Below are 14,220 nucleotides of genomic sequence, written 5' to 3'. Positions count from 1 at the left end.
AGTGCATTGCTTTGGGCAAATTATTCTCGAGTTTCTACAGTCCCTCTTGGAGGGGGGCCACTGTGCCTCCACGTTGAAGGTATATGTGGCGGCAATATTTTGTTGACACAGCAGGGTTGAGAATCGCACAGTGGGAAGTCATAGCCTGGTGTCACTCTCCCTGAGGCGGACTCGTAGGCTATGCCCCCCGAGAGTCCTACGGGCTCCAGCATGGGACCTGCTTGTTGTGCTGGACGCCTTGTGCCAACCCCCCTTTGAACCCTTAGAGCAGGCGGGGCTCAATTGGCTGTCATATAAGACTGCTTTCCTGCTAGCAGTTGTCTCGGCAAAGTGTGTTAGTGACCTACACTATCAGTTAGTCCCTCGTGCCTGAGATGGAATTCAGATGGCTCAGGGGTCACATTGTGGCTTCATGCGGCTTTTCTTCCAAAGGTGCTGTCCGGCCCACAGCTCAACCTTCCTGTGAGACACGCATGGTTTGACCCTCCGCCAGGGGGAGGGGGGGACAGGCTGGAATTGTTGTGCCCCGTGTGGGCCCTATCACTATGTTGCAGCTACCGCTAGCATCTGGCACTCAGACCAGTTCTTTGTGTGCCATGGCGGCCCTAACATTGGCTGCGCTCTCTTAAAGCAGCGGCTCTCCCTCTGGATAGTGAACGTCATACGACACGCGTATGAGGTGAATGACCCCCCCACGCCATCTGATGTGAGGTGCCATTCCACCAGGAGTGTTTCAACTTCATGGGCTGCCCTGAGAGGAGTGCCCCTGGAGGCTATTTGCGCTGCCGCTTCATGGGCATTGCCTACCACCTTTACTACAGGGTGAATGTAGCCACTCCCCATCCCCTGAGTACGATTCTCCTACCGGAGTCCTCTGAGTCAACCCGATGAAGTGTGTACTGGGATTCCTCGTGACTCTGCTGGTATTGGTCATTCAGTGCTTTAAGCACCGCCCTCTGGCGGTCAGCAGGGATGAAATAGAATGAGAGTTACGAATGTAACTGCGTTTCTATGACTCCCTAATGACCACCAGAGCGTTCTGTCACTCAGAATCCTCGTGTTGTCGCGAGAAGGCTCTGTAGGAACAGAACCCCTGATGACACTGGAAGATATTGCCTCTCCCGGGTCATCCGGGGGTCACAGGTAACGTTGTTGGTATTCATACTCGGATTGCACATGTGCGAAGGGAACATTCAGTGCTTTAAGCACTGCCCTCTGGTGGTCATTCCGGATTCATAGAACTGCAGTTACATTCGTGACTCTCAATTGTTGCTAATGTAGAAGGGCTGAAGATCACCAGGTGCAGTCCTGGTGGAAGGGTCCTGGAGATTGGATCAACTGTTTGGTGATTTTTTCCTCGGCTTTTAATTTAATTGTGGAACAGATGGTAGCAACGGTTTGGTGGTCTCCCTTAGTCTTGTCACTACGATGGTGAATTCATTTTACTATCAAGGATGCAAAATTCAGGATGAATGTGATTTTTTTTCTATGTAGGCTTGTTCCTTTTACCCAGTAGTGCTGCTTAGCCTAGCTGGAGTTGTCACGAAGTTTGTACATATCAGTTATGATACAGCTCCTTGTGTCTGTACAGCAGCATACATGAAGTCAAGTCAAATGTATTCCAATAGTATGATGAATGAACAGTATGTTGATGGACATGGTAAAATGGTAAATGGACTCATTTTTATAGAGTACCTTTCTACCTTAGTGGTACTCAAAGCACTTTACAGTGACGTCTCATTCACCGATTCACACACACACATACACACACTCACTTACACACTGATGGTGGAATCTGCCATGCAAGGTGCCACACTTTGACACGGTCACTGGGGGAAGTGAGGATCGAACCAGCCACCCTTCCAGCTGCTGTTCATCCAAGACGTCATCTGCAGGTTGTGTGATGCTCTGGTGAGGGTTGTCCCTGCATCGCAAGTGGACATGCTGACAGACAGATCTAGTGGTGTCTAGAATTCACTAACATGCATCAGCATGTGAAGACGCCCTAGAGCATTTCAAGGTCCTGAAGGAAGGTTCGACCATGTCAACATGGACTTATGGGGCCCCTGCTGTCCTCCACAAGTTTACCTACCTCCTCAATGTGTCTGGAGGCTGTCCCTCTGTCCACTGTCAAGTCCAGAGAAGTGGCTAAGATGTTCATTGGGACTTGGGTAGCCCAGCACAGCACCGCATCTGTTTTCTCTGAGGGTCCCAGGTAGGCTGCACGATATATTGTTTGAGCGTCATCATTGCGATGTACATGTGCGCGATAGTCACATTGCAAGAGCATGCGATGTTAGAGGCACGTGGCCTCATTTAATTTCATTTAATGTGATTGGTGGATCACTGCGCATTCAGCATCTGCATGTGCAGCAATCACATTATGTGATGGATCAATCACATTATGTGATTGATGGATCACTGCACCAATCACATTCGACGTGACCCACACCCGGCAGAGCAGCGTCAATGAACAGAAAAATGAGCGACAAACCACCAGAGAAAGTTGGAGATAACAAGGACTTGGTGCCAAAAAGAAAGTTGACATTGCACATCTGGAATTATTTCGGCTACAAGAAGGATGATGTTGACCAAACACGCGTTCTTTGTCGACAGTGTCTTGCAGCTGTTGCTACGATGAAAGGTAACACAACCAATTTGTTTGACCACTTACGTCGGCACCACACAGCTTACTATGAAGAATGCAAAGTCCGACTGGACTGTCATCCAAAAAAAAATAAAAAATTTTGGAAACCTTTGCAAGTGTTACACCATATGAGAGAGGCTCAAAACGGCAGAAGGAAATAACAGATGCTGTCATTTTTCACCTGGCCAAAGACATGGTACCCATTTACACAGTTTCAAAAGATGGCAGCTCACTTGAAAAGCTTTTTTTCTCAAGTCGCCATCCTGGAGCTGTACAACAAATGCAAGGCAGACGTTCAAACGGAGCTGTCAGATGTGGAGTACTATGCAGTGACAACGTACTTGTGGTACAGTCGGACAGCAGAGCCCTACATTAGTCTGACTGTCCACTTCATCGATCAGGAGTTCCAACTCAGAAGTCGCTGTTTGCAAACAGCATAGTTCCATCAGGCAGGATATTATGTAATTTCTCCACTGTTGTCATCTACTATGTCTATTATGATGTTTTTACACTGATTTTTTTCGATTGTATATCTTCTTTTTTTTTAACTTATTTAGGGACCATCAACCAGCCAGGGCCTATGGATGGAAATTAGCCTTTGGCTATAATCCTGTATATTTACATTTTTATTCTTTTAAAAATGCTCTTCAATTTACTTTGTCCCTTTGTGAAATAAGTAATCTTCAACTTCACTGTGGGCTGCTCACAGGTCATCAAACATTCTCCTAGTATCCATCATGTTCCATGTTTTGTCTTCAGGCACCTTTACAACTCTCTGTATGAGACATCTGAGAGTGGTAGGAGGATTTCTCTCTAGAAAGTGAGAGCTCATGCTTGACATTTGGTGGATGCTGGGAAAGCTGTTGAGAGGATCTGTGCAGCTGCGCTGCCACAGCAGATACTTTTCCTATGTTGGCAGCAGCAAAAGCTCCATATTTCCATTCAGTCTTCTGTTAAGACCATTAAATGAAATAAAAAGTGAAAATGTTTGGTCATGAGGATCTGAAGGCAGAAACAGGAGAGGATCATAGTGATTTGCAGCCTGGGTAGATGGGAAGGAGACATGAGTCCCCGTTCTTGTGTATCATGTGCTCTGAAGTTGGAGGTCCTCTGGGTGGAGCCTGAAAGAAGCTTTATCTGGAGGGCTGAAGGTCTCTGAGGATTATTTTGGGGACGTGGATCGATGATGCTGTTGTGCTCTCATGATCCATCAGCTGGTGCTGTTAACTTCTGTTCATAGAGCTTTGGGAGAGCTGACCAAGCCAACACAAAACATGCCAGCACAGAACATGCTAACACAGATCAGGCCATCATAGAACATGCCAACACAGAATACAATCATAGAACAACACAGAACATGCCATTTTAGAGCATACTAACTGTTTCACCCAAATCAGCTCACTGAGAGGCTGAGGAAATGTTGGAGCTGTTTTATTTTCACAATCTTCCAAACATTCGAGCTGGAAATATCTTCAGATAAATAAATCAGGAGATGCATGTAGAGACATACATGTCTGTCTTTCGAGTGGTACTGCTCAAGTACAGCTGTCATTGCTTTGCCGCAGATGTTTTCAAATGGCAAAATCAGACTTGTAAAGGGATTTGTACTTGAAACTGAAGTCTTTCCTCCATCTACACAGATGTCAACACTTCTTAGACAAGGCAGAGCTGAAGTTTACTTGACTGGAGCTGCCTGGAATACAGGCCTGTCTTTGGTGTATGAGTTCAGAAGAAACTCCTGGAATGAAAGTATGAAACAGTGTTCCACAATGTGTGTAGAGCCTCTTTAAAACACGCACACACTCACACTCTTTCTCTTTCTCTCTCTCTCTCTCTCTCGCTCTCTCTCTCTCTCTCTCTCTCTCTCTCTCTCACTTTACATACTCTGTTTATAAGAGCTGTTTAAAGTCAAATATCTGTATTTTGCACCATGTGTTGAGAGTGTAAAGAAAGAGGAAGCATCAGGATATATTGCTGGAGCTATAGTTGCATAGAATATACAGTAGAAGAGCTTCCCCTAATTTTCAGGCTGGCCTCCTGCAGTTGCCCATGAAGGGGTTGAACATTATGTATATTTGTTTCATTTTCCAGAGATGTTGATCTATATAGCTCAGGGCTCAGCTACCAGCAGATGAAGTGATTCATGCATTTTACCCCCATCCATTGTCAGGACCTGGAGCTTCTGGAATCAGTCTTGCGTCTGCGGGGCCCTTGCAGTGATGATGCCTGGGACAGTCGGAGTGTCAGCGGTGGCGTGATCCCAGCCGGGTCACGCTCCTCCTCCGGTATGAGCCGGCAGGAACGCAGTAGGCAGCTGTGGGAGGGCATGAGCAGTGCAGAGGAAGACTCCAGCAAACTCAACGCCCTGCAGCTCCGCCTGGACGAGTCCCAGAAAGTCCTGCTGAAAGAGAGAGAGTAAGAGAGGGGTCATAAAAACAAAATATCTATCCGGGGTGCAAAGAAACCAGTGCAGTATTTAAATGCTGTACTACCACTGCATTGACATCCTCATCTAACAGATTTGACTGTCCAACATGTTTTGACATCATAAAAGATAAGTGACTGTGCTGTGTAAAGATAAAAACACATTCTAGCAGGATCACTTGTTTCTTGTATTTACCTGTGCAAGTAAAAATCACAATCAACCTGCTAGAACCAGAACCAGAGCCCACTCCATCACTTTTGTGTCTCTGATGCATGCAGATATCTTTTAATACAAAAAATGAAGTGGATTTTAAAATGGAGATGGACAGACAACATGTGAAGCTTGAGACCTTGAGTTGTGCTCATTCAGTTTTTACTCTGCTAGAGATGCAGTGGTCACCGGTTTCAAGGTAAATGGTAAAAATTCCTTGTAGTTATTGTTACTATTTCAATTTCAATTATCATCAATAAAGTTTTGATTACCCTGCTTTGATAAACTTTAGTGGCAGTCCTCAGCATGTGTTGCCACACACGCCTCCTTGACCACAGGTCCACCCATCCACCCATCACCCATCGGTCCATCCACCAATTCCCCTATCCCTCCATCCTGTCACCCAGCCACCCATCAATTCATCGATCCATCCATGCATCCAAGTATTCTGTTTATGTGGGGACCTCCTCTCTTGCGGGACGGTATGCCTTCCATCAAAAATAGGCCCGCTCCATATTCCTCGCAAAGCAGCAACATGACCATCTCTTAGACTCATCTTCGAGAGTGGCCCTAGCTCTCTATAGGAGCCTAGTCTTTTATTTTCATTATGACAATACCGTGATAATACTGGTATCCATGATAATTTTTGATAATAATCATTATATGAAATTTTCACATTATTACATCTACGTTAGAAAGTTGTATTTACAGATACCTGACTGGTTGGTCTGGATTTGGAGGTAGATGTTTTGATCCTAAATAGTTTTCCCTCTATTGTCACAATCAACATACCAAAAGGAATTATTGGGGGAGTGTGAGAGAGAAATGGTTAAGTTTATTTGTTAATAGTTTATTTGTGAGTTTTGTTAAGAAAAACACTGACATCTATTGATTGATGATACAGTGTGTACAGTGATAAACATATCTACATGACAGTATTTATCCTTCACATCAAACCTCCTCATCAACCATGAGCCAAGTAACCAATTCAGTCTTTTAGCTGCAGTCACATTTTAAATGTTCTCCTGGTTCCATAACATCAAGTCTGCAGCTGTGATGTCATCATAATAAATAGATCAAAGTGATGATGAAAAACAGTCATCCTAATGCTGCTTGGTGCTTTGGTGTTTGACCACAACACACAATAGAAGAAACTAGCAGTGGGGATTCTGCTGGATGAGTTCACAGATTCAGGTAGAGAAACTAACTGGCAATAACACTCAAAGCTGACTGCTGTGACAGAGGGGCTGACAGACGAGGTCCTGGTATCACTGTGGAAATCAGTGAAATCCAGCTGGAACTAATTTGCTGACTCCAATCTGGTGTTGTGTGATCCCCAGAGACAAACTGGCTCTAAGCAGGAGCATCGAGAGGCTGGAGGCTGATCTCAGTCAGTGGAAGCTGAAATACGAGGAGCTCAGCAAAAGTAAACAGGAGGTCCTCAAACAGGTGAGACTTCATCCTGACCAGGCACAGTGCTCTGCTACTTTGGTTGGTTGTCTTCCACAAACCATGTGACCTGGGAGAATCACAACAAGTGACAACAGCCAATTAGTGTCCTTTTGGGGGAAAGGTTTATGTTTTGGGTGTGGCAAAAGTAAGGTTCAAAACAAAAATGGTACTACTAGGGGGCCCGTAACACTAGTGAGGTTTCACAACACCGAGCAGTGAGAAGAAGTTCATAGTTAGCAATAATAGTGAGTAGTGATTAGCAATTGTCAGTAATGGTTAATGATGGGTTCATAATGGTTAGTAATAGTTAGTAATGGTCCACCATGTTTAGTAATGATTATCAATGATTTACAGTGATAGTAATGATGAATAAAGATTAGTAATGTTCGTAGTGGTAAGTAATGCTAGTAACAGTAAGCATGTTAGTAATGGTCAGTAAGATAGGTAATGTGAGTAATGATTTGTAATGCTAGTAATAGTTAGCAATGTCAGTAATGTTAGCAATTTTAGTAATGTGAGAATGATAAGTAATGTTAGTAATGATTAGCAATGGTTAGTTATGTATTAATAATAAGCAATCTTTATAATGGTTAAAAGTGTTGGCAATGGTGAGTAATGATGAGTAATGACTACTAATATTAGCAATAGTTAGTAAAGTTAGTAATGTTTAGAAATATAAGTAATGGTTAGTGATGTTAAGAATTTTTTTGTAATGATTAATAATGTTAGTAATGTATATTATGGTTAGAAATGTTAGTAATAGTGAGAAATTACTAGCAATGATTAGTAATGGATAGCAGTGTTAGGGATGGATAGTAATAGTTAAGGTTCATAATGTGTGTACCTGTGAGAGACAAATTAGTCTTTTAATTTTGCTTGTTTGATTATTTTTCATGAGCCCTTTGGATGAAATGACAAAGCAGCTGCTGTCTTTTATTTAGATGGTGACTTTTTTCAAAAATGATAAACTTTATTCAGATTATTATTCATGATGTGAGACTTCAGTGACTGGCAGTTCACCATGTTTTAGTCACACACCGAATATTTGCCATCAGACAGAATAGTATCTAAATGACAACAACGTTATGAGGAGTGGGGTTTTTCAAGTTTTTTCCTGAATCCATTTAAGGTTGGTTGATTTTATTTTGGTAATATTATTTTACAGGCTGTATTCCATTTTGCTGGTTCACTGTACTGCTGTACTATATTAAAGTGAGAAGTTTTCCTAATTCCTGTGCTGCAGTGGTCAGCACTGTCGCCTCACAGCAAGAAGGTTCTGGGTTCGAGCTCCGGCTCGGGCACGGGATCTTTCTGTGTGGAGTTTGCATGTTCTCCCTGTGCCTGCGTGGGTTCCCCTGGGTTCTCTGGCTTCCTCCTTCCAAAGAGGGGACTAGGCTAACTGGATACTCTAAATTGACCGTAGGCGTGGTTGTGAGAGCCAATGGTTGTCTGTCTATATGTGTTGGCCGTGCGATGGACTGGTGACCCATCCAGGGTGAACCCTGCCTCTCGCCCGAAGGCTGGAATAGGCTCCAGCCCACCCGTGACCCTTAACAGGATAAGCGGCAGAAAATGAATGGATGGATGGAAGTTTTCCTAATAGTTGGCCAAAAAGCTTGTTGACCTCTGCAGTGTATCTGACAGCCAGATTCACCAAACACTAAAACAGATTCTTAAAATATTAACGTAGAATTGATTTGGACCTGCTTACTGCACCGCTGATCATCTGAACAAGTTTACATTTTCCCCGTGTTGTATTTGATCTTGTCTAATGAGGAAGAGGCTAGGCTCCATTTATGTAGGGAGAGCCTCTCCCTAGTACACCAAGTAAATGTGTCCCAAATGGTTTATCTTCATTCCGAACACAAAGGGAACATGATATGTGGCAACGCATTCTCTTCATGTGGAGATTTTTTCATGGATTTGCACAATTCAGAATGAAGACTCCTGCTAGTATTGGTCTTTGCATTTTTGACTGTGAATCCAGTTCTTGATGTAATCTTACAATCAACTGAACTTGGTGTCTGTGTTTCCTCTCAACCTGTCTGAATGCGTGAGGTGCATACACATGTGAATTAGAGTATAAGTAGGGATTTACTTTACATGTCTGAAGAACAGATAGCTGAGAAAACTGTGATAAGAGACAGGAGTATGAACCCTGATGAAATCGGCAGTGTGTGTCCAACGGGGGGCAGTCCAGGCTTATGGATGGAGAGTGCAAAAAAAGATGATTGGGTCATCCTTATCTTCTGCTAGATACTCACACCTGCAGAGAGCTCAGCATCCACTGTTTACTAAAGAAGAAAAAAGGACATATTCTTTCACAAATCCTGGGAGCAAAATGTCAGGCAATTACACACTGAATGGTGAAATATGTTTTTCATTTTACTCTTCTGTGTGAGCTGGTGTGATGTGTACCACCTCCACCACCAGCATTAGCATCTACTAGTCAATGCTAACATGCTGTGAGTGCTGATTACAGTATGAAATGATTCATACTCATTCATTTAAAGGATTCACTGAAAATTGTTTCATATCTAGTATAAATTAGGATGATGCATACAGTGAGACTGCACTCTCTTTATGAATGTTGAAGTACTGTACATGAAACGAAAAGTATGAATGTGGGCGCTCCTTGGATTGATCAGGTTATTGAATTTAGTGAATGAGAGAGATAATTCCAGAGAGGCTTTGTTAATCCCTGGATTAATGGATGACAGATGTAGATATTGTTCTTCATGCAATTAAGTCAGAAGGCTAAATAAAACAAAAGAAATGGATAACAATAAACATAGATTACACAATGCTGAACGTGATGGTAAAAAGTTATGGAGTGTTTCTTTAATGAACTGATTGGTCAAAAAAAAAATTAACATTGCAGAGGAATTTTGTTTGACGAAAGAATTTGTTAAACACAAGGAACAGGCTGCAAACTCAGAGATGGCTAACGCTGCACACTTTAGTGGACATGTCCACGACAAAGGTAAGTTTCGCCGTGAGATGAGGTTGAGTCCACTCCCCCATAATATCTGAGTTCCCCCTAAAATTCCTGCTTTTATATTGAAACAAATTTTGGATAGATCTACTGTAAATGACCGCAACATGAGAGGGTTCAGCAATGGTAAACTGGTTCAGCCTCGTCCAAGAAGGAATGCTTTATAATGATCTGTTATTTGTAGACCTATGTCTCTCTGGAGTAAGCTGCCTTGTCCTCCCTCCTGTATACAAAGTGAACTGGTATTTGGAAGGAAACAAATTTCCCTTTAGACTGTAAACATCAAGCTGGCTTTATGCTAAGTGTTTTGTCCTTTGTCATGCTTGAATGATTTTAGAATAGAAAGTACGTCGAATGATTTTAAGTATTTTTACAAATTTTCATACTTATTTTCAGATTTGTATTAAATATTGTGATATTTATCACTGTGATACTGTGCATTTTGATCAGGTTTATCATCTGGTTATAGAATATTTGTATGATAATTGTTAATTTGGGCCCCAGGAAGATGGCATCTGTTAATGGGGATCCTTTGTTAAATCAAATCAAATTGTCAGTTTATTTGATTCAGCAACCATATTAAAAGAAAGCTGATAATGATAAAGCAATCAAATGTGTACAAATACATAAAAGTGCACTGATATTGTGACACCTAAAATGCAGTTCTTCTACACAGCAACAATGCTGAGGTTTTGCAGGCTGATATTTAATCAGAAGATTGAAGTATTGTTTGTGGCTAGTATCGTAGATACAATTCCAGTAATAATGGTACACTTTAAAAACAAATATTACTGGGACCACCAGAAGAAGTAGTTGATGAACATTTAATATCCATGAATTCTAAATACAGACACAGTGACTGGTGCCGAAACACACACTGGACCCTAGACCATCACGGTTTAGACATGGACCAGGTTCTATCTTAAACACCAACCTGTCTTGTGCTCATTCCAACATAGAAACATTTTATGGACCTTACTTCATACTGAATTTTGATAAGGAATAAGTGAATGAAAGACAAATGTGAGTATTATTGATGGTAATATTATTCTTGTAATAGTCAGTTGGCTGTAGCTGTCATTGTTGAAAGTAAACTCTCCCAGGCTTTTGCTGAATCATATTTTTGTCTTCTCTCCCTTCTTCCTAACACCAACCAGCTGAACCTGCTGAAGGAAATGCACCAGGATGAACTGGGGCGCATGTCTGAAGACCTGGAGGATGAGCTGGGAGCTCGGACCAGTATGGACAAGAAACTAGCAGAGCTACGAGCGGAGGTGTGGAGACACAGAGACTTGATTTTTTTGAATGATGAGCTTTGTTTTTGACTCTGTACACATGTAAAGTTATTCATTCCTGGACATTCCAGGCTCTGGTTACCTTGGTAACATACCTGTGTGTTTTCCATATTTCTCATCTGTCAGTCACTCATGTCCTTCCCTTCAATGGTAGTCGCCTCGATTGTGTGACTCAAGTGGACCTTAGTTCATGACCCAATAGTTATCAGAACACAAGAGCTTGGTTCTTGTGTTGCAGCTTAAAAAAATAGAATAGAATAGAATAATAGAATAATAAAAATAAAAAATAAATACATATTTGCACACAGTGCCTTTAGTATTGGTGTGACAAACCTTATTGAGAACCACTGAGAGGTGAAACTGAATTTGGATCAAGGTTATGAATGACATCAAGCTCAGCACTGGTTCTGGATACATATCTGTACCTGTGAAACCTTTCTAGACACAGTTCATCATAAGATACAGTCAATTACAATTGAACATTGAAGATGGAGGCCAACTTGAATGATTGCTGTGCATCATAATGTCTCCCAACACAGTTTGGAAGCCCACAAGGATCTATTCTCTGACCTGTTATTTAATCTGTAACTGATATCGTTGAAGATCAGTTTCATATCAGCTGTATGCAGATGGGGCAGCACAGTGGTGCGGTGGTTAACGCTGTCGCCTCACAACAAGAAGGTTCCGGGTTCGAGCCCCAGCTCCAGCATGGGGTCTTTCTGTGTGGAGTTTGCATGTTCTCCCTGTGCCTGCGTGGGTTCTCTCGGGGTATTTCAGCTTCCTCCCACAGTCCAAAGACATGCAAGAGGGGACAAGGTTAATCATCCATACTCTAAACTGACCATAGGTGTGGCTTTGAGAGCCAGTGGTTGTCTGTCTATATGTGTTGGCCCTGCCGTGGACTGGCGACCCATCCAGGGTGAACCCCGCCTCTCGCCCTAAGACAGCTGAGATAGGTTCCTACCCCCCGCAGCCCTTAACAGGATAAGCTGGATGGATGCATGTAGATGTTATCAAACCATCACAGTTGGGTCCCTGGGACAAGTACACTTTCATCAAGCCAGAAACCGCATTCCCAATTTTTGATTCAGACCTGACTTTCATCAGCCGAGCCTCCTAAAAACAAGAGTAGTAAAGTGCCACATAGATTTACAGATGTTCATTTGGTTCATCAGCTAAACAGTGTACAACAGAGTGAACACAAAGAACTCTGTTGTCTGCTGGAAACAGTAGCCCAGGGGGAGCTTCGGAATAGAATTATGAGCCTTCCACCTCTGCGCCTTCAGTACAGTCCAATCACTGTATCCACATGCCATTCACCCAAAAGTCAATGGATCAGTTCATTTTGCTAGAGACTTGTGTTGTTGTTCTTTTAAATTGTGCATGTTTTATTGTTTTTAAAACTGTTGTACGGCGACCTTGAGTGCCTTGAAAGGCGCCTTATAAATAAAATGTATTATTCTTCTTATTATTATTTTCCTGTGGTCTTCCATTCCTCTGTGTGTGTCAGATGGAGAGGCTGCAGGTGGAGAATGCTGCGGAGTGGGGCCGCAGGGAACGTTTGGAGACAGAGAAACTAGCCTTGGAGCGGGACAATAAGAAGCTGAGGGCTCAGGCCGAGGACCTGGAGGAGCAGCTGGCCAAGAAACGCCGGCAGGCTGCGTCAGCACTCGACACCGACCTGAAGGCCATCCAGACAGAGCTTTTTGAAAAGAACAAGGTACAGCAGATGCTTGTAATGACTAATTTCATTTGATTACCTTCTGCTCTCACTGCTAAATGTAATTTTGTTTAATAATAAAGATGTTCACTCTGCAGAGGTGCCCAGTAATCACTCCAAAAACTGACACAAGAAGTTGGTGAACTGACCTTGCCTGTCCAGACTACTGTCAGTACAGCAGTGTGTGTGTGTGTGTGTGTGTGTGACAGACAAGGAGAGAGATTGTGTTTTCTGTATAATGTTGAAACCAAGCTATTGATCTGAGCAGACAGAGAGATAGAGGACAAGCAATTAAGGCACGCACACACACACGCACGCATGCACACACACACACACACACATACACACACACACACGCACGCACCGGTTGATTGCTTGTGTATTCACGTCCAGCCACAGCCAGTGTGCTGGGACTCCGTACTATTGCACAGATTGATGTTCACTGCCCCTGCAGCACTCACAAGTACACACATATACAGTAAGTGTTTGTGTGTGTGTGTGAGAGAGAGAGAGAGCGTGTGTGTGTGTGTGTGTGTGTGTGAGAGTGAATGTGAGACTGTACTGCACTTTGACGAACAATGCTCATCCCGGGCTTTAGTGAGTGATCTCACCATGCTGTGAACAAGTAGTAGTAAGTTGATGTCCGCTACTCCAAAATCCTCAGCTATTGTAAAGGAACTCTCTTCAAAATATATTGATCATCACTGCTTAATGTAGTACACTCTAGTTCAAAACCACAGCAAACTAGAGGCTCAATAGAGCAATACAGGGGTGATGTATTTTTGTTGTTTGACAGGAAGGTAGCATCACCCTGATGACTCAACACAGCGCAGTTTAATGTATTTTGACACATTTGTCTGTTTGCCTCAATGAAGCTATGGGTATAGAGACATTCAACAGAGGAGGGTAACCTCAAAACCACATTTTTTTATACTTCACCAAAAAACCCTTGAATTACACACAAGGAAACCGTACATTCAAGTAGTTCTGGATTTTAAAACTCAATTTTGTACAGCTCTATGATAAACCTACTTTTATTAAAGTGAAACTTCGAGGAAAAACTGTATTTTTTCCTTTCAAGTACAGTACTTGCTAATAGGAATTTTGAGCTACTAAAGATGTTTTTTTTTCCCTCCCATATTACTTCTGACATGGGCTGCACAGTGGTGCAGTGGTCAGCACTGTGGCCTCACAGCAAGAAGGTTCCGGGTTCGAGTCCCAGCTCGGGCACGGGATCTTTCTGTGTGGAGTCTCCATGTTCTCCCTGTGCCTGCGTGGGTTCTCTCTGGTACTCCAGCTTCCTCCCACCGTCCAAAGACATGCAATTTGGGGACTAGGCTGATTGAATGCTCTAAATTGACCGTAGGTATGAATGTGAGTGTGAATGGTGGTTCGTCTCTGTATGTTGGCCCTGCGATGGACTGGCGACCTGTCCAGGGTGAACCCTGCCTCTCGACCGTAGATGCTGGGATAGGC

The 14,220-nt window shown here is 42.9% G+C and overlaps 1 protein-coding gene across 3 annotated transcripts in view; it reads left to right on the top strand.

The window, feature by feature from the left end:
• ccdc102a (coiled-coil domain containing 102A) overlaps nucleotides 1-14,220 on the top strand; it is a 79,046-nt gene that overhangs the window by 58,273 nt on the left and 6,553 nt on the right. For 2 of the 3 annotated variants that reach the window (XM_086221952.1, XM_086221943.1), the window contains exons 4-7: nucleotides 4,818-5,062; nucleotides 6,623-6,731; nucleotides 10,887-11,003; nucleotides 12,535-12,744. In XM_086221952.1, the coding sequence (XP_086078078.1) occupies nucleotides 4,818-5,062; nucleotides 6,623-6,731; nucleotides 10,887-11,003; nucleotides 12,535-12,744 (681 nt within the window). The remainder of the gene's footprint in view (nucleotides 1-4,817; nucleotides 5,063-6,622; nucleotides 6,732-10,886; nucleotides 11,004-12,534; nucleotides 12,745-14,220) is intronic. The other variant, XM_086221959.1, reaches the window with a different exon arrangement.

This window comes from Aulostomus chinensis, chromosome 2, assembly GCF_037954235.1.
Source record: "Aulostomus chinensis isolate RoL2024-O1b breed Wild chromosome 2, RoL_Achi_v1.0, whole genome shotgun sequence".
NCBI classification, from domain to species: domain Eukaryota; kingdom Metazoa; phylum Chordata; class Actinopteri; order Syngnathiformes; family Aulostomidae; genus Aulostomus; species Aulostomus chinensis.
This window is presented reverse-complemented; position numbering and strand designations above follow the sequence as displayed.